Here is a 25,408-nt window from a genome sequence, read left to right on the forward strand (position 1 = left end):
ATAGTAGTTTTGTGAATTTCAGTGCTGGGTTTGTTTCGTCGTAACCTGCTTTGGCTTGTTCAGGTAACATGACATGAATGACATGAATGACATTTAAAGGAGAACTTTTGATATTTTGCATGGACGTGCCGTACACAGTTTCACATACATTTGATTTAATAATTCTAATTTTTTTACATTCAGATGCAGATTTATGTCATTGCGTCACCAACAAATTTGTGACAAGTTTACGTTTTTTTTTCTTAATGTTCAATGGCTAGTTTTTGGTAATTTTGTAATGTTCAGTAAACATACGTGTCAGGCAAAGCTTCTGCCGATAAAACATGAAATTATAGTTACTCTTTCGCTCCCGCTAAATAACCAAAACCTCTTCTTATTATTTCGACTGCTTCAGTTAGGGGTCGCCACAGCGGATCATCCGTGCATACCCAGCGGCTGGGTTTTCTAAATCACCAACACTAAAGGTTGTTATTTTAGGGTCTGGGAGTTCATTTAACCATTGGACCTCTGCTTGGTTTCCCATTAAAACCTGAGTATTTTTGTTGCCTTTTATTGTCTCCACATTGATAACCTTTTAATTACTGAATGACACAAGTACGTTATAATCTGGTGTGTCACAGAAAGTTGAATCAGTTCATCTGGACACAACGTTTATTGACAGCAACGTTTCATCACTTGTCTAAAGTGGCCGAGTGGCCTCTCTGAAGCGTTCATTTAGATGCGTGAACACTGATTTCCTTACCTGGATTATTGAGCATGTATTATGACGTCAATGTTGATCGTTTGACCCTCTTTGGAAATGGGCGGGTTCTATTTATCATGGGCGGGATTTTGAAATGCGCCCGAAGGCTGGTATGCGCTCGTTTTGCATCAACGTGTTTTTATTTGGGCATATGACTGGATGTTTTGACTGGAAGTTTTAAGATGTCTTTATTTGTCACACGGGGACTATTTAATCCAAACACTGTACGACGACCTTTAATGGCAGACAATAACCGGGAAAGTCATCCACATTTTCTTGTCTTGACAAGCTGGGGCAGCAAAAAGGCAACGGTTTCCGCATGAATCGTGTCGTACCGGGCAATAACGGGATATGAAAGGAGCGCTCCCTCCTGTCCCTGAAGGGTCGCGATCGGTTGGCCAGTGTAGTATTGCAACAACAGCGGCAGCTGGTGACGGTTTGGCGTCGTTCATCTGTATTTTATATCTTTGTAAAAGGTAAAGAAAGGTTAACGCCATTGTCTAGTTTGCTTCTTCCGACTCCGCCGGCTAACTTGGCTAACTCGGCTCACAAGCTAATTTAGCTAATGTTAATTTAGCGGTAGGTAGCACTGTCAAGTATTGCTAAGTAACCTAACGCTAAACACGAACGTCAGCTTGGGCATACGATGTGGTAGTTAGCGTTACCGTTTCGAGCTAATTTCGCTCCACATAAGTGAGAAAAGAGATTTTCTCACCGACTTTAACGCGTAATGAGATGTGAGCACTATTCATTTTGAAATAGCCCGCATTTACCGCAACCTAATTTGCGTTTCGTTTCGCGTTAATACCGTACAGCCGATGCTCTTTCAGCCACCGTTAGCGACTAGCATGTGTTAGCTGGTTTGCGGTCAAGCCAACACAATTGAAGATACATTTGCTCAAGGGCACTTGGCGCTTGCACCCAACAAGACTGACCGATAGAGTCTGTAGTCGGTGTTGAATCGTCGGTTAAAAAAGAAGAAGACGAAAGCATGCCAACCGACTGCATTAAGTTTCTTTGAAGCTACGGAATGGCACAAGTGTATGTGTCAACAGATTATGTAAGATGAGCACATGTGCTCTTGTTGGTATTTTTGTTAGGGTAACTGCCCCGAAATGTCCCTTGAGGTTGTCTGTTTAATGTTATCTGGCAAAGAGTAAATCATATCAGTTGCACCTCCGGACAACATGTTTTCCCGTACCAAGAGGACAAATCTCTTGTCCAGCGGCCGCTGCGATTGGTTTACCTTTTAAATTGATTAGTTTCATACTGATGTATATATTTCATACTGAAACTTTTCAGATAACGCGATTTGTTTTTTAGATTAGAATAGGGCGTGTAAAGGATAAAGAGGCTAAACCCTGAAATGCTACCAGCATCCGTGTGATGGTAATTTACCAAACTCAGTAATTTGTCCTCAAAATGGACACATCAAGGGCATCTCCTTTGTGTCTATGCTCCACAGGAGGATCAACGATTTGTAATTCATGTCCTTTTCTCCTACCTCAGGTCACACTCTGTTGTGTGCAATGACCACCCCGCAAAGATATATTGAATCCAAACCGTCAGGTAAGTCAGAACTCACAAGAAATCAAACTACATTGCCCATGTGTCAGTTGGCTCGCCAATTGTTCAGTGTTTAACATCAAATGTATTTTAGTTGGGTTCACTGACACGGAGTGGCAGACACCAGCTGTGTCCGAGAAGTTCAAGAGCTGGATTGGCCGCAGGCCTGGAACAACAAACAGTGGGGACACTGGTCTCGGCACCTCAGCATCTGATGGCACAGAAGGTGACAGCCTTTTCTTCCTCTGTGTTATGTAATATGTGGACGTATGTTTAACGTGTCTGTCCTATCAGCAATTATGTGCCAGTTAACAATAAATTCATACTGTCAAAGTTATGTGACTTAATGGTGGCAATATTCTTGTGAGCTACCTGTATACAAGGTATTGATATTAAGGAAGCTCCAGCATTACATATACTATCGGATATTTTGATTAAAACATGCTTTTGTCAGTGTGCAATATTAAGTCAGTTTTGTTTATATAGCCTTCAATCACAGTTATTGTCACAGAGGGCTCCCCATTCCTACAATGAGAAACAGGTAGATGGAGCAAAACAACACCTCAGATCCTCAGACCTACTATTTGGATGATGAAAAACTCTACAGAAAATCTATTCAAGATAAAAATAGGAGAAACCTTAATAAGATTATCGAAAGGAGTTATCATTCTTCCAGGAGGGATAGGTGTACAACAGATGCCGAACATTGCTGAGTGGGTACTGTCCTTTTATAGGCTGTGAGAAGTGACTCTCTCGAACACATATGCACATACACAGATCAGCCAAAACATTAAAACCACCTGCCTAATATTGTGTAGGTCCCCCTTGTGCCACCAAAACAGCTTTGACCTGTTGAGGCATGGACTCCACAAAACCTCTGAAGATGTCCTCTGGTATCTGGTACCAAGATGTTAGCAGCAGATCCTTTAAGTCCTGTAAATTGCGAGGTGAGGTCTTCATGGATAGGACTTGTTTTTCCAGCGCATCCCACGGATACATGATTGGATTGAGATCTGGGGGATTTGGAGGCCAAGGCAACACCTTGAACTCTTTGTCATGTTCCTCAAACCATTCTTGAACTATTTTTGCAGTGTGGCAGGGTGCATTATCCTGCTGAAAGAGGCCACTGCCATCAGGGAATAGTGTTGCCATGAAGGGGTGTACCTGGTCTCCAACGATGTTTAGGAAGGTGGCACGTGTCAAAGTAATGTCCACATGAATGGCTGGACCCAGGGCTTCCCAGCAACATTGTCCAGAGTATCACACTGCTTCCACCGGCTTGCCTTCTTCCCATGCATCCTGGTGCCATCGCTTCCCCAGGTAAACGATGTGCACACACCTGGCCATCTACATTATGTGCAAGAAAACATGATCATCAGACCAGGTCACCTTCTTCAGCTCCATGGTCCAGTTCTGACGCTCAAATAACGATTGTAGGTGCTTTCATCAGTGGACAGGGGTCATCATGAGCACTCTGACCAGGCTGTGGCTACACAGTCCCATATGCAGCAAGCTGCGATACACTGTGTGTTCTGACACCTGTCTTTCATAGCAGCATTAACTTTTTCAGCAATTTGAGCTACAGTAGCTCTTCTGTAGGATCAAACCAGACGGGCCAGCCTTTGTTCTCCACAGGCATCAATGAGCCTTGGGCACCCATGACCCTGTCACCGGTTCACCAGTTGTCCTTCCTTGGACCACTTTTGGTAGGTGCTGACCACTGCATACTGGGAACACACCACAAGAGCTGCTGTTTTGGAGATGCTCTAACCCAGTCGTCTAGCCATCACAATTTGGCCCTTGTCAAAGTCGCTCAGATCTTTACGCTTGCCCATTTTTTCTTCTTCCAACACATCAATTTCAAGAATTTACTATTCACTTGCTGCCTAATACTATATCCCACCTCTTGACAGGTGCCATTGTAATGAGATAATGTTATTCACTTACCTGTCAGTGGTTTTAATATTTTGGTTGATCAGTGTATATAACACAATACAATATGCAATAGGATCACTACATTTTCTGTGTTGTAGTTGGGAAAGCAAACATCATCTTACAGTTTTTGTTGTTGTGTCATAGACTATATATAGAGTGAGAAATATATTCATGGTCCTCGGATGCACTGGAGATTTGCAGGGGTGGATTATATTCCCAGCCAAAAATGCCCCAAGGCTCTGTTCCATTGCTGTGGTGCTGAGCCTAATTAGGTGGTTGGGCATGTGGGGTAATGGGGAGGATATCAGGATTGGACAGCTAAATGGAAACCATGAATCTTTCCCGAGTGTCATATGGAGAGGTTTTAATACTATCATGGTTTCAAATGGAACATTAGTTGAATGCTTCATTTAGAGATGTAAAATCCCATTGGAAACTCTGTTTCTGTTTCCATTCATAAATGAGTATTATAAATTGGCGTATATTTTGTTAACGGATAGTTGTATTCCATTCATGCAAGTTGGTGCTGTTGGTACTGCGTTTATAGTTGCAGCACCGTAACCAATAAGTGTCTTGAAACATGAGTCTTGACTCCTACTTGAGATATAATGCTGACCCTACAATCATTGATATTGCATACTATAATCATTTGGATGGAAATATTAAAGGGGACTCAAGATCCCTTTTCTAGAAAAGCAAATTGATGTCAGTTTTATGTAATCTGTGTTAAGTTTTCAGAGGCAGGAAGGTTGGCAGGATAAGCAGCATGCATGTGAGGGATGTTCTTTTTCTGAGCGAGTAGTTTAGACTTGTTCTAGCCAGTCTTGAATCACATGAGCCCGGAGGCAACTTTTACACTCAAGGTTTACATGGAACTTGATGATATTGCCAGAATAATTTTGCATGTGTTCTGTAATTGCTGTTTTTCCACAGTAGTTGCAAAGATCTACAGGTTCTTCTGAGGTTATTTAGGTCCAAGATGAACAGCAAAAAATTTAGCTTCACCTCTTGTTTTTGGATGTACACGTGTATGACGTGTGATATGGTGGGAGTGGGAAAGGTGCTTGAATAAGCGGCTTCCACAGATCACCCTGTAACTCGAGAGGTGGGCTATAAATACCCCTAACCTTTCCTGTGTGTGCCTGTTGGTGTGTGGTTGCACAGAGCTTGGTACTGGGTGGTTTGCTCATTCCTTAGGACAATAGTCTTGGGCAAAGAGCCTGCTTACTGCACTGCTGCCAGTCTTTACTTCAGAGATCTTTTTTTGGTGGTGCTCAGAAATGAAGAGAAAAGAATTTGGTGCCGCTCTGAAGCTTTCATCCGTTGACTTCATGGCAGCTGTGAAAAAATGCCTCGGCTAATAACCAGTTTTTCATGCTCAAGTAAATTCCAGGTGTCCAGACTTCTGCAGGTGTCTCAGGTTTGTACTGGGGTTTTAAACTTGAGTTATGTAACGTGTCCATGACAAGACTTGTGGAGGTCCTATTAGCTGTCTTTAAGTGATTTTGCTATTTGTTTTCATGTTGTTAGCTTAAAGTCATTTTGGGGCTCTTTTTGCATTCCCTCTCCCACATAAAGGGAGCATAGCTTTTTGTGAATGCTTGAAAGAGAGGTAGGGTGTGTACCTTGGTGATATGAGGTTGCTTGTCTGTTCTTGCATGTTGTTAAGGAGTAACCCAGCTATAAGTCTTTTGCTTTAGTGAACAGAGGATATTTCAGGCACCAAACAGCAAAACTCTGGTACAGGTAATTTCAGTATTGTAAACATAATAATCAACAAATCTGTAAATTTGTTTGTAAATTTGATACATTTTAATACATTAGATTTTTATACATTTAAATACATCTAATCTACTTAGAGGCTATGAAAATAGCATTGTACTGCAGGCATATTGCTATAAATCAAGCCAAGTAAATAGCCCATTTCTAAGTACTGGTTAAATATCTAAAATTCAACTAGGTAGTCAGTCTGTAGTAGCTCACTTGTCAATGTCGACACATGATCAACATCAGAGTAGGCCCCCATAAACACCGTTGTCTGTATTTTACATCGCAACCTGAAAATATAGTAAATTGGCTGTACTATAATGCTCCAGATATTCTGCTCTGATTTAACATAGTCAGAGTGCATCCGTCTATTGAATAGTGAAAGCGTCTTATGTGGCATAATTTTTAATTACTTCTCTCTTTTTAATGTCTATCTTTGTGTCAGATTTCTGCAGTTCCAGTAGCAGCCCCTCTTTCCAGCCTATCCGCAGTCAGATCCCCATTCCTACTGCACATGTCATGCCTTCCACGGCCAGTAAACTGGCCTCCAAGACTCAGCCACGTACCCAGGAGGAGTCTCAAGCCTCTGCGGAGGTTCACAGGCCTTCTTCTGGCTCCAGAACATCCAGTGGCTCCAGCTCAAAGTCTATTTCACTTTCCAAATCAGCATCATCACCCAACCTGGATGCCCAGGCTGGCGTTGGAGTGGATCTTGCGGAGCCCAAGCCAGACTGCTTGAGCCGTTATCGCAGCCTTGTCAACGGACTGGACCATTCACTTTTCCCCACTGGGGACCATACACACATGGACGACGGCCAGAGGTTTGACACTCCTGCTGTGGAACCTACATTAAATCAGTCAGCTCTGCTGGGGGGTATGTGCCCCGATGTCAGACTCAGACTACAGACTACTGGGCTCGGGGACACCTTGGACTGTGTGTCTGAGGCCTATAGAGGGGGATTGGATCACTCCTATAAGGTGCTTCCTGAGGCCAGATCTGGGGTTCCCGGGGCACCTGACCCCGGCACCCAGAGAGGAAACCAGACTAGTGGTGGTAGTTCAGCGAGCATTTATCCAAGCTCTCTGGGCCTGCAGACGCAGGTTTTGCTGAGGGAGCATATTGGGGCCAAGGTGTATGAGCCCTTGCTGCAGGACAGGTGTACTGAACTGCCTAGCTGGCAGCAGCAACAGCAACATAAGCAGCAACTGGAGAGTTTAAGGGTACAACTGGAGCAAATGCAGGTGAGCAATAATTATACAGTGGAAACCACCTATGGTGATCACGGTTATGGTGGTTTATAGTGATAAACTGCTTATACAAAAGTCACTGAACGGAATCTTTCCTATACTAAAACTGTTTTAAATAATCTGGTTATTGTGATCGAACAGTCCTTTTTAAAGTTTTGGGTTTTTCATTTTGGGTCCTTAATTCATGGGAAATTATAAAATTGTTTTAAAACCAGTAGAAATCAGGAAGTCTGATGTTAAAATTTTTATTTTTTCACTTACTGCCATGATGCTGAATTGTGCTACCTCTGCTCCAAAAATCTGCCTCTAAAATCACTAGATAGCCTGAAGTGGCACTGGCTTACTTTCATTTTAGGCTTTGGCCTACTGTTATTAAAAATGTACTTTAAGCAACCCTAGGTGATGTTACTGTAACCCATAGTCTATTTTTATATTTCTGTTTGAAGTGTTTGAAGCAGCTGATATTTTAATATAGTACAATAGCTGACAGTAAGGCTACTGTTGTGGAGTCAATTAGATTGAGTAAAATAGAAAAGGTTTCTGTTTGATTATATTTGTTAAGTGTGCACTTATCAGTTGATGTCATGAAAAAAAAACCAAAAAACCTTGCCTTAGTTTTAAACTGATCGATTGCTTATGGTGATCACGCCGACCTGAATGGATGTGATCACTATAAGCAATTTCTCACTGTAAATATGATTTTAGACTTGGGCAGCGCGAGAGAGAGACAGACTCCAATTTGTAGAGTTTGTCCATTTCATCCATGATTGTTCAGTTGGGTTTTTCATTTTGGGTCTTTAAGGTGGCATAGTGGCCCAGTGGTTAGCACTGTTGCCTCACAGCTAGAAGGCCCTGGGTTCGAACCCCAGGCCATTCCAGGTCCTTTCTGTGTGGAGCTTGCATGTTCTCCCCATGTCTACGTGGGTTTCCTGCCACCATCAAAAAGACATGCATGTTAGGGTTAATACTCCTGACTGTGCCCCTGACCAAGGCAATGGAAAGAAGAGCTGGAGTTGGTCCCAGGCACTGCACCACAGCTGCCCACTGCTCCAAGCATAGGATGGGTTAAATGCAGAGAACGAATTAGTTGTAAGAATACAGTGACAAAATGAAGTGGCTTTCTTTCTTCTTTCTTCAATACATGTGCACTATAAGTATCCTGTTTTATATATTTCTTTGGGTGACAGGTATAACCTGCGCTATGAATAAGTCCTTTGACATGGAAAACCTTTTAATAGCAGTGACCTTTCTCTGAAAAGTGTAATTATACAAAGTTAGATTTGATATGGTATGTTGTTGACAAACAGAATGACAAAGCCAAAACTCAGAACCACGTTTACATTTTTTTTTTTGTGGGATGACATCACATTGAATTTCATTGATAAAAACATCTCAGAAATTATTTGTCACTTAAATGTAAGCGCTAATCCTCATTTTATCTAATTGCATTCTGAAACTTAACTATAACTTTTACTTGAGTTCAGAATTCGGTGTGGATGGGATCATGCTTGAAAGCATCAAAACACACATGCACGCGTTGCGGTGCCCTTTAATAAATATACATGTTTGAATGAGACCTGTAGTAGTTGGGAGTAAACAAAGTCCTACAGACTGGTTTCAACACTGCGTTAAGAGAGAGGAGGGCAAGTACTCACGCACTTATCTTCTTTGTCATACTGCTGCCAAGTTTGTTTGCCAGCCAATTTCTATATGCTATAAAGGTTGAATGGCTGTAGCTACATCTTATTTATTCTCTCTTATTTTTCTGTCACTGGTGGTATAGTTGATGAGTGCTGGAGTGGGTCAGTACCCATCTTTATACTCAGGCCCGCTTCATTCTGAGACCAGCAGGTGGGATGCTCTTGTGAAAGCCAATGAGAATCTGCTGAAGGAGAAGGAGCTTGTAATAGAGAGGTAACTATTGCAGGGCCATTTCATTTTTGCTTCTTCTGAAGGGATAGGGTTCAAGGTAGTGGTAGGAATATGCACAGAGCCCCCTGATATTACCATATTAAATAACATTTATGTCACAATGTGATTATGTAATCCCTAGTGCTCTCCAATACAGCATGCATGTTTAGTTTTGTATTTTCTCCAAGGTGTTCTTTAGCATTTTTAGACTTAATCTGACAGGACAGTAAAGATGTATAGGAAACACAGGGTAAAGAGAGTAGGGGAAGACATGCAGCCAAGGTCCTGTGGCTGAATTTGAATCCTGGACACTGCGATCAGGTCTGAGCCAAAATGGTGCACAACTAGCGGTCTATTCCGTTGCCTACCAATATGGTGATTGCCACTTCGAATCCCCGTGTTACCTGTGGCTCGGTCGGGCGTCCCTACAAACACAATTGCCCGTTTCTGCGGGTGGGAAACTGGTTGTGGGTATGTGTACTGGTCACTGCATTAGCGCCGCCTCTGATCGGTCGGGGCGCCTATTCAGGGGGGAGGGGGAACTGGGGGGAATAGCGTGATCCTCCCACGCGCTGCGTCCCCCTGGCGAAACTCCTCACTGTCAGGTGAAAAGAAGCGGCTGGCGACTCCACATGTATCGGAGGAGGCATGTGTTAGTCTGCAGCCCTCCTCGGATTGGCAGAGGGGGTGGAGTAGCGACGGGAACGGCTTGGAAGAGGGGTAATTGGCCGGATACAATTGGGGAGAAAATCCACAAAAAAAAAAAGAAAAGGTATGCAACTAACTGACCGAGTCACCAGGATGCCCCAGAGCATGCATGTTAATTTGTTTTAGTTTTGTTTTTTAAAAATCGTTTTACTTTTTTACTTAAAATTAAGTAATTAATGAATTATTAGATAAAGTTCTAGAGTTTATGAATCATGTATACCATCTTGGTTTGGTTTTATTATTGCAGTATTATATTACTATTACCCGCTGCTAGGTACTGCACAACATTCTTGGACTGTCTGAATTGTTTACAGTGTTGCTGCATGGGATGTGTTTATATCATCTGTGCTATTAATAAATCTGTGGACATGGTCATATTTCAGGCAGAAGCAACATATGGCACAGCTTGAGCAGCATCTGAGGGAAAGTGAGCTGCAAGTGCATGGGGCTCTGCTGGGCCGCGGGGCACCGTTTGGAGACATGTGCATGCTCCGACTGCAGGTCAGCAGCACAAAAGATAAGATGGAGACAGTGTGCCACACATCCGTCCATGCCAGCTGAAGAACTTCACACCATTGACTAATCATGAATCATAACTTTTCTTGCATGACTGTCTTATAGGAGGCTCAGAGGGAGAATGTGTTCCTGAGGGCTCAGTTCGCTGAGCGCACCGATTGCGCTGTCCAGGAGAAGGCTGAGGCAGAGCGCAGGTTGGGGGTGGTGGAGGCTGAGACACGTTGTTTGGCTGACAAGCTGAAGGAGAGCACCGAGAAGCATACAGAGGAGATGAAGAAACAAGAAGAAAGGGTTTGTTCACACATTAACATAGCAACAACAGGTCAGACGGAGACCACAAATTACTGCAGCTATGATCTATCTCCCCGTGTGTATTTCTACAGATCCGCAGTCGAGACAAACATATCAACAATCTGAAGAAGAAGTGTCAGAAAGAGGCAGAGCAGAACAGAGAGAGGCAGCAGCGAATCGAGACCCTGGAGCGCTACCTAGCCGACCTACCCACCATGGAGGATTACCAGAACCAGAACAAAGAGGTAGGAAATGTTCTGCTTTAATTTCCCCCTTTCTTATTGAGCTGATCGTGATCTTCATGGGGTGATAGTTATGGAAATAAGCACTAGCTAAACATATCTTGGACATGGGCATGTGTCCATCAGCTTTTAGAGTCTGAACAGCGGGCTGCCCAGCTACAAGGCAGGGTCCGAGAATTGGAGGTCTGTCTGGAGGAGGCACATTCGCACACCCGGGAAAAAGATGCACAGCTAGAGGAACAGAGACGCAGGGAGAGAGAACTGCTCACCACCGTTACCAAGTATGAACACACATGCACTCACATACCCACGTCTACAGTCCTCTGATTTAGATGTACCTACAGAATTTCTCTTCATTGCCAGTGCATATTCATAGATGTAAGCTGAACACAGCCTGATGTCTTTATTAGTTTGCAGGAACGTGTACAAGAAGGCCTTGAGGATGGAGCCAGACTCCCCTCTTTGGACATTGAGAAGCTTAAAGGAGAGAATAACACCCTAAGAGAAGAGCAGCAGAGACTGAAAAAGGTCTGCCCTTCTCTGCCCACTAGAGTTTTTATTCCCCATGAATGCTCACAAGACTGTCCACAACATTAAAAATGCTCACCATCTGTTGCTGCCCTTTGTACTATAGCATTCTGTTGAATGAAATAAACAATTTTCAAACAATATTTAATGTTGAAAATTAAAATGCCTCTCTTTGTAGGTCATTGAGAAGCAGCACAGGATGATGGAACAGCTAGGCTCTCAGATTCGGGTATGTACCTCTTCACAAGTCAAATACATTTTATGACCATCTTCCGCCTGCTGTTTCTTACACGTGTATGTGTGTTTAGACTTTGGAGGAACAGATTTCTCAGGAGGAAAGCAGCTCTCAAGCCCTCAGAGAGGAAGTTCTTGCCAAAGAACAGAGCTTGTTACAGCTCCGCACGGCCATGAAGGAGGTGAGTGAGTCTAGCGACCCCATCTTGTTAGGAGTCCAAAGAGCCTGCGAAATTTTGTCAGACTTTGTTAGGAACTGCTAAGCTACAATACATTTTCTAATGAGAAATGCTGAATCCTATGTTCCAGCTTTCAGTCCAGAACCAGGAGCTGATGGAGCAAAATCTAACCCTGCAGGAGCATATGGAAGATCCAAAGTGGAAGTATGCTAACCAGGCCTCCTCCACCCTGCAACCAGCAGGGGCTCGCCTCACACAGAGACTACATGGAGAGATGTTCTCCTGCCTGTGTGAACTGCGCTCTCTGTGCAACGTGCTGACTCAGCGGGCCCAGGGACAAGACCCCAATCTCTCCCTGCTGCTCGGCATCACATGTAAGCACTGCTTGATTCAAATGAATCATTTATTGATTTGTTGTCTGTCAAAACCTGAGACAGATGTGTTAAACTAAATAGAATAAGGGTGAATAATAAACGAATGTTTGTAGATAATTGTTTTCAGAGAATGAACGGTACCGTCTGACAACAGACTTTAGCAATATCTTGTTCCTATTTCAGCGTCCGCTGCGATGGGGCAGGAAGTGGAGGACTGGATGAGTCCGGAGGTGCTGCAGAAGAAGTTGACTGAAGCCCAGCAGTTGCGTCGAGATGTTGAGGAGCTTCGCACCATAGTCTCGGATCGTTACGCGCAGGACATGGGTGAGAACTGCATTACCCAGTAGCCTATCACTCAGGTAATGAGTGATAACGGACCTTGAATATTTGACACTGGAACTGAAATTAACTTGTTGCTCAGAATGTTTATCACGGAACGTTCATCCGTCTCAGTCCAAGGGCTATCACTAAAAGAACTGAACTGTCATACTTGACTCTCTTAAAGTCTTTCTTTTGTGTGTGTGTTTTTCAGTGGACTGTTAGGTTATGACACATCTTTTTTGTTGCCGAAAACACTTCCACTTTCTAAATTAGTTTGGATGGGTCTTTGTCGAACTATTCCCGTAAATATAATTTATTTAAATCTCGCATTTTCTTACTTTCCCTCTTAAGGGAAATAATCCAGGATGTGGTTGACAATCAACCGAAAATACTTTTAATGTGTTTTTTATTTGAATGTATTTCTGTTGTGAAAGAGAATCTGGTCAGGACGGTTGCACAGTGCTATGAATGTTTGTGGACGCTCCTCAGCTAGAGGCCTTGTATTGAATGTCTGCCAACATGTGCCTTTAATGTGATGTTTGCAGCCATAATGCTAATTCAGTTAGACCAACCAGAAAGTGCTACTTCAAACTGACTCTTTGGATATAATTGACTTTTTTTTTATGGTGTTTCAACCAACGGTATAATCAATACATTCCTTGACTCTGATTGTAACCAGTTTTGGGCAGTGTCATTACTGCTTTTATTAGCAACTCATTGCTGCTTTTATTAGCACATTGAAATTACCGATTGATACTTTTTCCATGGAAATTCATTCTATCAAGTGCTCTGGGTAGATCCCAGCCTATCTAGGTGAATAAGCCAATTGTATATGAAAACCTTTCAAGCTGGTAATGACTGACATGCTATAACGGTTCACTGTCTGACACCCATAACTGAAAAGTTGTTTTTTTTTGCTTATGTTCATAAGACAGCATGAACGTGTTCTGAGTCCCTTTTATTCTTTGCTGTAATGTCTGGCTACAAAACACGACACTAACAAGTTGCAGATTTGACTTCCAGCTGAAAGAAAGTTACTCCATGAAGTCTGCTACCATATGCCTTAATGTTTCAAGTCTTTCGTGAAAGGAGGAAGAGTTTTCCATATATTTTTGTCCATGACTGAATTTGCATATATTAGAAATAAAGATTTTCCAAAAAAAGTGGTTTTTATTCATTTTTGAGGGCAGCCATTCGTCCTGCTTCTAAGCTCATGCACCTGCTTTGTAACCAAATCTATGTGTGGATCATGTGCCTATATAATTTAATAGATATAAAGATCAATTTCAAAAAGCTCCCTTTTTCATCAAACCTACTACAAGCATACTAATTTAACTGGAATCTAGTATACCTGAAAAAAAAAAAGTATTTTCAGTCTTTTAACTTGGAGGAATTGGTTCGCGTTTGCTGTGTGTAGTCTGTAACAACAGTGTAGCACTGGGTGTGAGTCCACAAGACAGGAGATCCTCACAGTCGTCGTCGTAGCAGCGTTTTGGGAGCACACTGATGATGTCATATCCTGATAAATGTGTCCCTCTGCGGAACAGGAAAAAAAATCGACTTTCAATGTGTGTTTTCCTTTTAACATGTTTTTGGCATTTTTAGCCTTTATTCAATAGGACAGTAGAGATAAGAGAGACAGCAGGGAAAGACATGCAGCAAAGGTCCCAAGCCAGATTCAAATCCAGGACACTGCAATTGGGCCCGAGCCAACATGATAAATGCTCAAACTGGCTGAGGGCGGGGACACCCAAAGGGATTCTTTTTTCATTTATTGATTAAACCGTGTGTAGTACTGTTCTGCATCCAGCATATCACAGATTCGATTTTACTGTCAGTCTTTTTCTCTTTCCTCTCTCTGTCAAAGTAAATTCATTCACATTTGCAGCTAGAAAAGCTCTATATAAAATGCAACGTGATTGATTGATTGATTGATTGTGGCCTGCTCCAAACTCTCCAAGAATCTACACTTTCTTGCCAGCCCCCCACCCCCACCCCCCACCCCCCGTGGTTTCACTTACCTGTGTGTGTCCAGATATTGTCGAAGGTGGCCTATAGTTTCTGAGAAGTGCATTTTCAGCATGTAATTGTGATCCCCATTTTCTGACCTCACCCTGAGTGTGGTGACATCTGGGATAGACGGAGGCTGATCGGAGTCGCACATCTGTAGTCTGAGTGTTACAGGATGACAAAGTCATGGGCATGCACAGTCTTATGAAAATATTCATTTTGCCTTCGTCTCATTGCGAGCATGAGAACATATGTGTTTTTGCAGATATCTACTAAACTGAGTATCTGGAGAATGAGAGAAGCACAAATGAGAGCTTGCGTACATCTCTTTCACAGCATGCAGCGCTGGAGTATCTATGAGAGTCACTGAACTGTTCTTCTGGTCATCAGATAAACCCTGTAGAAGAAGGTACTTTGTCACATAAACGTCATAGTACATAGTGAAGTGTTTATTAACAAGTAGATGGGCAAGATGTCTGAATATAGTGATCATTGGTAGCCTTTAAATGAACATTAGACAGTTATAGGCTGTTGGAGGCTTCATTCCCCGATCCCCTTGTTCACTAGCCTCACCTGGAGGGTAGCCCTCAGTGAGTTTCTGATGTCAATCACCTGACCAGCTTTGACTACTACCTTTGGCAACCTGCTCAGGAACTGATCCATAGTCAGTTTCCTCCCTGTGAACATAGAAGTTATCAGTACATGCCTGGCGATGAAAAACATATTGATCCACCAATCAGCGCTTAACAATTGTGACCTTCCAGCATTGATGTCTATACTTCACTTATCCTGCTCTCAGGGATGCTGGAGCCTATTCCAGCAGTCATTGGGCTGCAGGCGGGGCGACACCCTGGATAGGCCGCCGCCAGGCCATAACAGGGCTGAGACACACACACACACACACACACACACACACACACACACACACACACACACACACACACACCCATTCATACCTAGGGACAATTTAGTATGGCCAATTCACCTGACCTACATGTCTTTGGACTATGGGAGGAAACCAGAGCTCCCGGAGGAAACCCACGTAGACACTGGCAGAACATGCAAACTCCACACAGTACGACCCAGGATGACCCACCAAGGTTCGACTTCCCCGGGGCTCAAACCCAGGACCTACTTGCTGTGAGGCAACTGCGCTAACCACTGCGCCACCGTGCTGCAACTGTAAAACAGATTCGCACTATCCTGGAGATGTCTTGAAAGTTTGTTGGAGATCGCAACGGTAACTTAACAGAAGCAGACTTGGAGAAATTTTGCGAACCGTCATTTGGTTAATTATCAGATTTGTGGCACATTTCCCATTTTATCTATCAACAAAGTAACGTGTGGAGGACAGACCTGGTATTTGAGAGGAGAAAGTGTTTGAAAATAGTGCTTTATCCGTCGCCCCGTCAACAGATAGTCCCTTCCCTGGAAACTTTGACCATGGCCATCTGACACTAAAGTCCTCATCTCGTCTGTCATGAACCTGTAAAAAGATTGAATGAATTAATGTTTAATTGAGATTCAACACACTGCCATTAACAAAAAAACTTAAAAAATGTACATAAGTTTGCATGTACACATGCACCCAGAGATGCACACCTCAAAAGGCACTCCATCAGGGAATCTCTCTTGAAGCTCCAAGGGGAAATATCCATCCATCAGATCTTGCATGCACCGCTGCAAAGAGCAATAGCATACAAACCAAGGATCTTAAATGATGAAACTCAAATACAATTTTTTTTCTGAGCACTTGTAACACACAAACCTGAGTGCTGTGCTCTTGGTAAGAGCGGAAGGGCCCGTCAAACATTAAGATGCCATTTCTGTAGAGCCTTAGCTGAATGGGGTCCTTTTTGGCTAACTGTGCACCCTTGGCTGTCGCTTTTACAAAACATTCCCCCTCTCCAGCCACAATGTTCAGCTCCTTGATGTTCTGCAGCACGAGGTCAAAGTTCACGTGGAAGTTTGTATCCATGCAGGTGTCTGAAAAAGGACAGGTTAAGAGCTCTACATTGAAGATAATACAGAATATTTTTTGACGGTATCTATCCTAGCACTGCTCAGTGGAGTTGACATTTTGGAAACTGAATGCTTTAGGAACTATTCATGATTTTTTTTTTGGGGGGGGGGGGTTGTGGACAACTTGCGTGTGAGAAATTGTGGGTCCCTACTACCCGGATACCACTAACCTTTCTCTGGGCTCTGGGTCTGGGTGTGCTTGACTCCTTCCTGTTGGCAGGCTGTGTCACAGGTCTCCCCACTTCCCACCCATGTCATGCCGTAGTCACTCAGAAAGCACTGTGGTGGAAAAAATGGCTAACTTAAAAAAAACCCCAAACAAACAAAGAAAAAAAACAATGCATTTATCATCATACTGAATTATAGGAACTTACTTCCATTTCAGATACTTGTGTTTGCAGGCGGTGGCAGGTCCTTACAAGATCGTCTTTATCATCCGCATCACTTGCTCTCTCTAAAGTGACATGGAGTGACAATTTGGCCTAAATTAAAATCTTTGCATTGAGCACTCCTGAGGTGAAAAGTGGCTACCTGTAAAAACTCTTGTTTCTCTGTTTAAGCTAGAACCCAGCTCTGCATGAGACTAGGGAGTACCTGATTTTTGAAGCCTGTTCAGTTTCCCCTCCAAGACAGAAATCTTTTTCTCCTTTGGTTGGATAGAGAAAAAGAAACAAGATATGTCAAATTACGTCCCGACTTGATTCCGTCTGATCTGGGCTACTTTGAAAAGGCTCACCTTGCGTTCAATCTCTTGTGCCTGACCCTTCACCTTTATCTCCAACTGAGTCAGACACTTAATCATGGAGGACATTAGCTCAGGGTCAGTTGGTGGAGTAATACCTGGTTGGTTATTAATCACACACACACACACACACACACACACACACACACACACACACACACACACACACACACACACACACACACGTTTATGTTGTAACCGAAGAGATGTTACCCTACAATATAAACATGTCCAATCTTACCCCAAAATCTACCCAGGTTTGAACAATGTTAACTGAACGAAAACGAATTGACTCTTAAATAACTTGTGTGAGAACTTAACCTTTCTTGAGCGAGGCCTTTAATGTAGAGGTGGAGACGGTTTCAGTGGGCTGAGCATGGGGCACAGGTGGGCGTTGTACATCAGGGGAGTCGTCTACGGCCTCTGTGGTCCCATATTCTGAATAGACCATTGAGACGCTAACGTTAGCATTCAGTCATGATGAGGGGAAACACCGCCTGCTTTCAGTACGTAGGGGGGGAAACCCGTTAGAAAATCTGAATAAATTGTTGTCATACCGTGATGGCCACCGTGTTGGTGGGTTGTCACTGCTGAAAGCCTCCCTGTGGAAAGACCCCCCTTGAGGGATTCCCTTCTTCCTCCGCCCCTGGTGAACAAAGCGTTTTTACAAGCCTCACAAGTGCTCTCCATATCAATTAAGAAAACTTGAACAGTGAAGTTGTTATTTTCAATCTTTGTTTTTTGGGGGGGTGTTTCCTTGAATGAGTAGCCTACCCTTGCGGGATCAAAGGTCCTTGGAGTGGAATGCGCTTCGTTTTCTTCAACATTGACAAAGGTGAGCTCATTTTTAAGGCACCTCTTGCTTTCTCTTGCGATTGTGTCGGGGTCCGTCGCCATTGGTTACGTGGAATCCACGGCCGTTGAAATGTCTTGTTTCTACCACAGGGAGGCGCTGCTCTCTCGCTCGCCCTCGCTCTCTGCATGTGTCTATCAATTCAGGTTCAACTCAAAGTTGCTTTATTGGCATGAAATAGATGTTTCGTTTGTGCACTTGATAGGATAATCATACTTATTATAACATAGTAACAGCTGTTATTATAACATAGTAACAGTGATCACAAGAGTACTATTACTCTTATCATTATCTTGAAAATAACTCAGCCACAATCGACAGTGTGGCGTTAAAATTTCTAACAAGATATTAAATCAAAGCTGTCTGTTGACGAGAGGAAGAAACTTGACCGAAATGGGACGCCGCAGGTGGTCGCTGTTTTCAAAGTGAACTGCGACGCCGAATTTGACATCCCCAAAATAACACGTATCCCCGGATATAATCCACGGAGTTGCTGAACAAACATTCACCTCGACTTTCACTTCAGTTAAAAACAGCAAGCACGTCACATCGTTTAACTGAAAATTTCTGGAAACCATTTCTAATTTATCAACAGGGTTTAACAATGTAGCCCTACCGAAAGCCCCCCCCCGCCCGCCCATTGCAATTCGCTTGCTTTCGGTAAACTACTTTGTTTATGAAGTGGTTAAAAAAAAAACAAGAGGGCGAAAAAAGATTCGGCGTCTCGTATATGAAAAACATAATCGCATAATGCGGCATATGTGAGGGGGGGCGTATTATTTCGGGGGATACAGAATTTGGCATCACGCATGGCCAGCCAGAGAGGATGCTGAGGCCTGACATTCCGTCGACACATACATCATTTATCCCGGGCTGCTGCTGCTGCTGCTGATGGGCTGGTCGCGGCCATGGCGGCGCCCTTTGCCTGTTTCAGCGAGGAGTGGCGAGGTCCGGACGAATTCGGGACGATGTCGGACGCAGTCATTCATAAGGGATGTGTGGACGGGAAAGTCGAGGGACCCCCGGAGGTCTCGGAGGACCTCCGCGAAATACACAACGGCGGTACGGCCGCTTTCAGGTCCGTGGAGGACCTGGTGAAGGATTTCGACGAGAAGTTATCCGCGTTCTTCCGACACCGAAACGCCACAGAGACGGACACCGTCCCGCCTGGAAACGCCATCAGCGAGGAAACGCTGTTGAAAAAAGACGAGTGAGTTGTTTTGCGTTCCTTTATCTCACTCTGTGTGTGTGTGCGTGTTTGTGTGTTTGTGCGTGCGTGCGTGCGCATCTTCACAGCAACGCGACACTGTAATACGATCGTCCTTGACGTTATCGGGTTCCCGGCGTCAATGGCAGCGGAGGGTTCAGTTCCGAGTTGCATGCGCACCAAGTTTTTTTTTTCTTCTTCCAAACTACAAACTAACACTTTGCGGCAGTGTCATTGTCGTTTCCCATCTGTTGGACATTCCCCGACAGAGATGAGGCCGCTCGCGACCGCTGCCGTCGCTCCTCCCGTCGATTTGGAAACGCGAGCGAAACTCGAGAAGAAGTGAATGTAGATGAGATTAATGGTTCAGAGGGGCTCCGTCGATATTATTTGGACGTGGCGGCATGTGGAGATGTGAGGCTCCGCTATTCTGAGAACTGCACAAATAATCGCGATGATCGAGTCACCCCACATAACCCGTTATCATCATCATCATCATCATCATCATCTCTGTCTGGGACTGTCTTCCCCATGACACTGGATCGTCTCTCATTATATATCCAATGCTTTCTGTTACACATAGCCCCCGTTGAGTACTGAGGTGATTCAGATGTTGGGTCTGTCTGTGTACCCTCTCTGCCAAATCCCCTTGAGAAATCAAAATGTGTAATACAGGCCTGCCTGCTGTTATGCAATTTACAAACAAACCAAATCTAAACTAACATTTGATAACATCAAAACACAACTGCAGATGTCCATCTGTCACACACTGGGTGGCTCGGTGTCAAAACAAAATGAGTTGGGGAATGAAAACTGTCCTCGTTTCAGTTTAACGACAAAGTCACCGAGGTCACTGGACTGGCAGTGCAGGAGGGTTAATACTGTATTTATGGACTGGGACTGGAGTCATATCTTGAAATATTGCGTTTTACCGTTGGCAAAACAAACAGCAAACCATAACATTTGTCACAGTTGTTGTGTTATAGTGTTGTTATTCTATGTTAAGTGCACAGAGAGCCACGAAACCGGAGTCACATCCCATGTATGTGCCAACCTTACATGGCCAATAAACATGATTCTGATTCTGACTTTTTGAATTCCACCACATTTTTCAATCCAATTGCAACATTTTTTTAATATCAGCTGACAGTTTTTTTCTGTTTTTAAGCAATAAATAATTTCTACCCGTGTTAGTCCCAGGCAATGTTAGTTGTTCTCTAGGACGATACTATAGTGAAAACAGAGGCTATGTTTCAGCAAGATTTTGCGAACTGCTCTGCAACACTGAGCTGATAATCCTTTTTTAGTCAGGGGGACATTTTTTTTTTTATAATTCAGGCATGTGTGGTATATACTTCCATTTATGTATGTAGTGGTGGTTTGAGGTTTGAACTAACTTCATTTGTACCCTCTCATCCCCCCCCCCCCCCCCCACAGAATCTGGAATGCTTTAACCGACAACTATGGAAATGTGATGCCGGTAGATTGGAAACAATCTCGAACGCGCTCCCTGATTGCCCCCATGTTCAACCCGGAAGAGAAACCAGTGAGTTAGACCCCCCCCCGCCCCCTGCTCCAGTTTCCACCCTGACCCCATCCATCCTGTTCATCTCACAAATCTCAAATATTCATTGTTCCAGGATTTAGTCCCTTGATTAAATCCCCTCCCCCTGTCCTGTCCCGGCAGAGAACGAGTGATGTAACGACTGAGCTGTCGGACGACGAGGAGCTAAGGGAGCAGCTGGACATGCACACTATCATTGTCTCGTGCCTCAGCGAGGAGCCCCTCTTTACTGCCGAGCAGGTGAGCCGCACCAATGACAACCTGCATCTTCGGCGTGGCATCGCTGCAGCTTGTGATCACAGCCTTTCAGAGTGCTGTAAACACAAAGGAGCCAGAGCTTGGCATGGCCGACATCTGGCTGTGCTCCACTCAGACAGATTTAGATAGACATACTTTATCATCCTCAAAAGAGGATATTTGTTTTCACCTCTTGTACAGAGCCTCACATACAGTAAATACATAGACACAAGCTATACATACCACATGACATACGTAGAGAACAGGGAGACGACAATACATCAACACAACAGTTTCCATGGCACAGAATTTATTGACTGGGCTGATGTTTTACGGTATCGTTTTGTGTGTATGTCGCTTATCTTACGTGTGTGTGTGTGTGTGTGTGTGTGTGTGTGTGTGTGTGTGTGTGTGTGTGTGTGTGTGTTACTGGTGGGTGGCGCTGTAGGTCATTGAGGAGATAGAGGAAATGATGCAGGACTCTCCAGACACTGAGGCAGAGCCGAAGCCATCTCAGTCCGATCTCTCTATGCTTTCCCTGGACATCCAGTGCTCCGACGCCAGCCACAGCTATGAGGAGAGTCAGTATCGATCGAACAGGGCTGTGTTTCATGCATGCACCCATTGTCTGCATCTAATAAATTGTAAAAGAGAGAAAAAAAGGAAAGAGATGAATAGACCGGGGTAAAAAGATAGAGAGAGAGAGGGAGGTAGAGTATTGTGTGCTATACATGGTTGATGTACATGTTTTTCCGGTGCAGGGGTGAGGGCCCTGAGTGTTGCAGAGCTGAATGAGTGCCTGGAGGAGACAGAGGCAGCCATCAGAAAGTTCTCCGAGGAACTGATACAGCATCTGGCCCTCAGGGACGAGCTGGACTTTGAGAAAGAAGTGAAGAACAGCTTCATTTCCGTGCTCATTGATGTCCAAAACCGACAGAAGGAGCTCCGGGAGCTGCTGAAGAAGAAGAAGAAGCTGAAGAGTGGAGGTGGGACCTCACAGGGATGCGCGGAGAAGACGCAAGCACCTGGATCAGTTAGTCCTCTTTCTTTTTTCTAATTTTTACCTGTTGTGGTTTTGTTTTCATTCAGTCATTGAGCAGCAGAGTTATCCCTTTTGGTCTATTCATGTCCATGATGTCGTCTTATTCCTTGGTCTTTTTTTAACTCGCCGTCTGGTTTATTTTTGACATTCATTATCATGGTCTTATTATTCTCATTTTTTCTGCTATTTCCAGTATGCTTTATCCAGTATCTTGCTATATTTACCATTTTCCCACTATATATGTTATGTTTTTTCAATATTTAACTGGTAGTAGCAGTTCCCTGTATCCTTTCGATGGGTGCTATGATCTGAGTTTCCTGGAAAACTGACATATAAATTGATCCACATGTGTTATTTTCTAAATTGCATTCCTGCCTGTTTCCTCGTTGTGCTTCTGTGTTCACCTGCCGTGGCGTGTTTCTCTGCTTTACTTCTCTCTTCAGCGCTTTAGCATGGAGGGACTCTCCACTGTTATTCAAAATGGCTTCCGGCAAACTTTTGGGAGTGGTTGCGGTGAAAGACAGGTTACTTCCTTTTTCTCTCCCAGCCACTGATAGCTATCATTCTTCTGTTTCACCGAGAATCAAAATGCTGCTGATGGAAACATTGTCCCATTCTCATATCTGAAACATAAAACCTTTGACTCTAATCAGCTGGGGGGGGGGGGTTCAAGCGAAAGGAACCTAATCTGGTTTGCCACCAAGCAATAAAATAAACAAAATTGCATTCATTGCTCAACTGTAACTATCATAGCCCCGTCCCATCTCCATTATGTGGTATATATGAATTCTCTCCTCACATTTCTGATTTCCTGTTGTTTTTCCTGATATCTCAGTATTTGACCACGGTCATCCCTTACGAGAAAAAAGGAGGCCCACCATCTATCGAGGACCTGCAGATCCTGACTAAGAGTGAGTCTGATGACTGTCTCGAGCGTTACGTGCTGAGTCAGTTCCACTGGGACATCAGTTCCTCCCTCTGACGTGACTTTTGTCTTGCAGTCCTGCAGGCTATGAAGGATGACAGCGACAAGGTGCCCAGTCTCTTAACAGACTACATTCTCAAAGGTAAACCACATTGATTCTTGCATACACTTTAATAATAGGTGGTATATTGTGTTTGCAATATGTTTAGACTATTACACATGCTTTCCAAGTCTCTCTAAAGAAACTAAAGAGTCGCCAACCGAATCGTATTTTCCATATTACCAGTGATTGGACCGGAAGCTTAACGTTATGCTTTCAACTAACAACCAAGAACATGCATACCTTTTTGTGGGTCCTTTCTTTAATCTGCCATTTTTGTCATTATTCTGTTTTATCTCCTCTCTCCTTGCATCTTATTTTCCGTTCGATCTCACTTGTTGCTACGTTGCACGTGCTAGCTCTGGTGTGAGAGCGATGGATGGAGAGGTTTGTGACATGCATTCACATGTGATGTGCACTGTGTGGTGTTATCGCTCATGGTGGCCGAGTGCCCCTTCTTGACCACTGAGCCCAAGGGCAAACCGATCCTGACCTACCCTTTTTCACTTCACTCCCCTTACCAGTCTACACTTAAATGTGTAGGGCTTAGTCGAGTCCGCTTACCTGTCATAAGACTTAACCATCTCTGAAAACCGGCAGCCACATTACTGCGGCCACTTCCCACTGCAGTAATGGATCTAGAACAAAGATGCCGCTGAATATTGGATGGCAGCATGTAACAGTAAGCGATCACTTAACCCATTTCATCCATCTTTCATTAAGGTGGGTGGCAGTTATCCAGCAATAGATTGTGATAGATTGTCCTCTGATGTTTTAAATACCCTACCTTGTAAGGTTTCCCAAATGTCCTCACCTGTTTCCCCATAATAATACTTGACAAGCTTAACAGCCCTTAATTGCCAAATATTCTTCCCTTAAAGTCACTTCATCTGCTTAAGCTGTTCTGACCCAATCAAGGATCTTTTCATTAACATACACCCAGTGTAGTCTGAATACTTACCAGATGTTTTTTTTTCCTTACTTCTTCATCTTAGCCTCCTACTTGTTTGATTTGTTTGACATTACTGTACTGCCAAAGGAGGAAGCCCTGGTCGATAGTAGTTATCTGTTCTGCTGATATTCACCTCTGGTTCCTTTGCAGTGCTTTGCCCAACGTAGAGCAGACGGATGATGCTCGACTCTCTGGCGAGACTTCAGGTAGCGGGGGCTGTTTTACCATGGCAACAACTACCAAGATGAAGAGGATTCACTGTACTATTTTTATTTATTTCTTCCAAACACAAGCAGACTTAATTTATTCCTGCATGTTTTTTACCTCATGGTGCTCCTTCGTTGTATTCCACATCTCATTTGGTTCTACTTAATTATTCTGTGCGAGCATGAGGAATTCGCTAAACCTTGTGTATGGACAAACCTGCTGTACTCTGCCGTCACCGTTTATGTTGTATCACTGTTTTTGTTTTTGTTTTTTCTTTTGTTACACCGTGAAACAGTATCTTAAATGGTAAACCATTGAGAAAGTATACTTAGTGCGAGAGTAGTTGGAAATTGCAAGCCTTGCTAGCCGGTTAAAAGCAGGAGTGACGCTGCGACTTTAAGGGTTTTGCATCCATTTGGTAAGCCCCGTCTGATGCGCTTACTAACAATTGAGTGCTGAATATATACTGAATATGCATAAACCATGGTAGGCTCTTGAATAGATTGTGCTTGGCCCTGCTGGTTTATCCCTAAGAATGACAAATAGCAGTGAAGGAGGTTGACGTGTGTTATGCACACCATGCATTAAGTAAGGTAGGATTAGAGCACAGCGACGGCAAAATAAACATTTACAAGCAACATTTGAACCATTCGGTCTGCATCTAAAACCGAAAAGTGCTTCATAATTCACCTCAGCCTAGCAGCTATAGACAGGATGTACTGTGCTTTTTCCTATTTTGTGGTCATGATTGCAGTACTCCATGTGCACCATTATCATTACATGGAAGAGTTGGTGTTTATGGACGAGTTAATATAGCGAGGTTTGAAACGGTATAACACTGGTACTAACAAACAACCTAACTAACTATGCATTTTAGTGATCGATGAGATGAAATATGACCCATGCGCTGTCTGTACTTTTGAGACACTGATTGGATCTCTGAATCAGAGACTCTAGCCTAGACCTGCCTATTGTGCACAAGGCA

The 25,408-nt window shown here is 43.6% G+C and overlaps 3 protein-coding genes across 4 annotated transcripts; 2 read left to right on the plus strand and 1 right to left on the minus strand.

Moving 5' to 3' along the window:
• Nucleotides 1-37: 37 nt before the first annotated feature.
• Nucleotides 38-13,718, plus strand: cep85 (centrosomal protein 85). 2 transcript variants are annotated; one of them, XM_056286207.1, is made up of 14 exons: nt 38-63; nt 2,252-2,311; nt 2,403-2,534; nt 6,456-7,252; nt 9,042-9,172; nt 10,261-10,378; nt 10,499-10,684; nt 10,777-10,929; nt 11,053-11,207; nt 11,337-11,454; nt 11,633-11,683; nt 11,763-11,870; nt 11,998-12,241; nt 12,425-13,718. In XM_056286207.1, exons 2-14 carry the CDS (start codon nt 2,272-2,274, stop codon nt 12,586-12,588), a joined length of 2,397 nt encoding a protein of 798 aa, XP_056142182.1. In that variant the 5' UTR covers nt 38-63; nt 2,252-2,271; the 3' UTR covers nt 12,589-13,718. The 2 variants fall into 2 exon arrangements, with proteins under 2 accessions (XP_056142182.1, XP_056142181.1); XM_056286206.1 differs by lacking the exon at nt 38-63 and adding an exon at nt 1,019-1,218.
• Nucleotides 13,719-13,786: 68 nt separating this feature from the next.
• ubxn11 (UBX domain protein 11) lies at nt 13,787-18,181 on the minus strand. Its single transcript, XM_056286922.1, is given in 14 exon segments — nt 13,787-14,098; nt 14,584-14,733; nt 14,896-14,969; nt 15,146-15,249; nt 15,929-16,058; nt 16,175-16,252; nt 16,341-16,558; nt 16,747-16,873; nt 16,969-17,048; nt 17,189-17,240; nt 17,331-17,434; nt 17,658-17,774; nt 17,894-17,982; nt 18,111-18,181. Coding segments are annotated over 14 exon segments (1,551 nt in total). The 3' UTR covers nt 13,787-13,941.
• Nucleotides 18,182-19,009: 828 nt separating this feature from the next.
• Nucleotides 19,010-24,691, plus strand: fez2a (fasciculation and elongation protein zeta 2a). Its single transcript, XM_056286727.1, has 8 exons — nt 19,010-19,399; nt 20,834-20,942; nt 21,084-21,200; nt 21,646-21,778; nt 21,959-22,230; nt 23,075-23,150; nt 23,241-23,306; nt 24,367-24,691. The coding sequence occupies exons 1-8, from the start codon at nt 19,098-19,100 to the stop codon at nt 24,381-24,383; spliced, it is 1,092 nt and encodes a 363-aa protein (XP_056142702.1). The 5' UTR covers nt 19,010-19,097; the 3' UTR covers nt 24,384-24,691.
• Nucleotides 24,692-25,408: the final 717 nt, after the last annotated feature.

Source organism: Lampris incognitus, chromosome 9 (genome assembly GCF_029633865.1).
Source record: "Lampris incognitus isolate fLamInc1 chromosome 9, fLamInc1.hap2, whole genome shotgun sequence".
In the NCBI taxonomy this organism is placed as follows: domain Eukaryota; kingdom Metazoa; phylum Chordata; class Actinopteri; order Lampriformes; family Lampridae; genus Lampris; species Lampris incognitus.

What these genes read in the sequence shown, in the direction of transcription:
- cep85 (XM_056286207.1), top strand. Translation starts at nt 2,272, where the DNA reads ATGACCACCCCGCAAAGATATATTGAATCCAAACCGTCAG. An exon ending in CTGCTCACCACCGTTACCAA is followed by an intron (nt 11,208 to 11,336) that starts GTATGAACACAC and finishes TGTCTTTATTAG; the next exon opens with TTTGCAGGAACGTGTACAAG. An exon ending in AGCAGCAGAGACTGAAAAAG is followed by an intron (nt 11,455 to 11,632) that starts GTCTGCCCTTCT and finishes CTCTCTTTGTAG; the next exon opens with GTCATTGAGAAGCAGCACAG.
- fez2a (XM_056286727.1), top strand. Translation starts at nt 19,098, where the DNA reads ATGGCGGCGCCCTTTGCCTGTTTCAGCGAGGAGTGGCGAGGTCCGGAC. An exon ending in CAGCCACAGCTATGAGGAGA is followed by an intron (nt 21,779 to 21,958) that starts GTCAGTATCGAT and finishes TTTCCGGTGCAG; the next exon opens with GGGTGAGGGCCCTGAGTGTT. An exon ending in CCTGCAGATCCTGACTAAGA is followed by an intron (nt 23,151 to 23,240) that starts GTGAGTCTGATG and finishes TTTGTCTTGCAG; the next exon opens with TCCTGCAGGCTATGAAGGAT.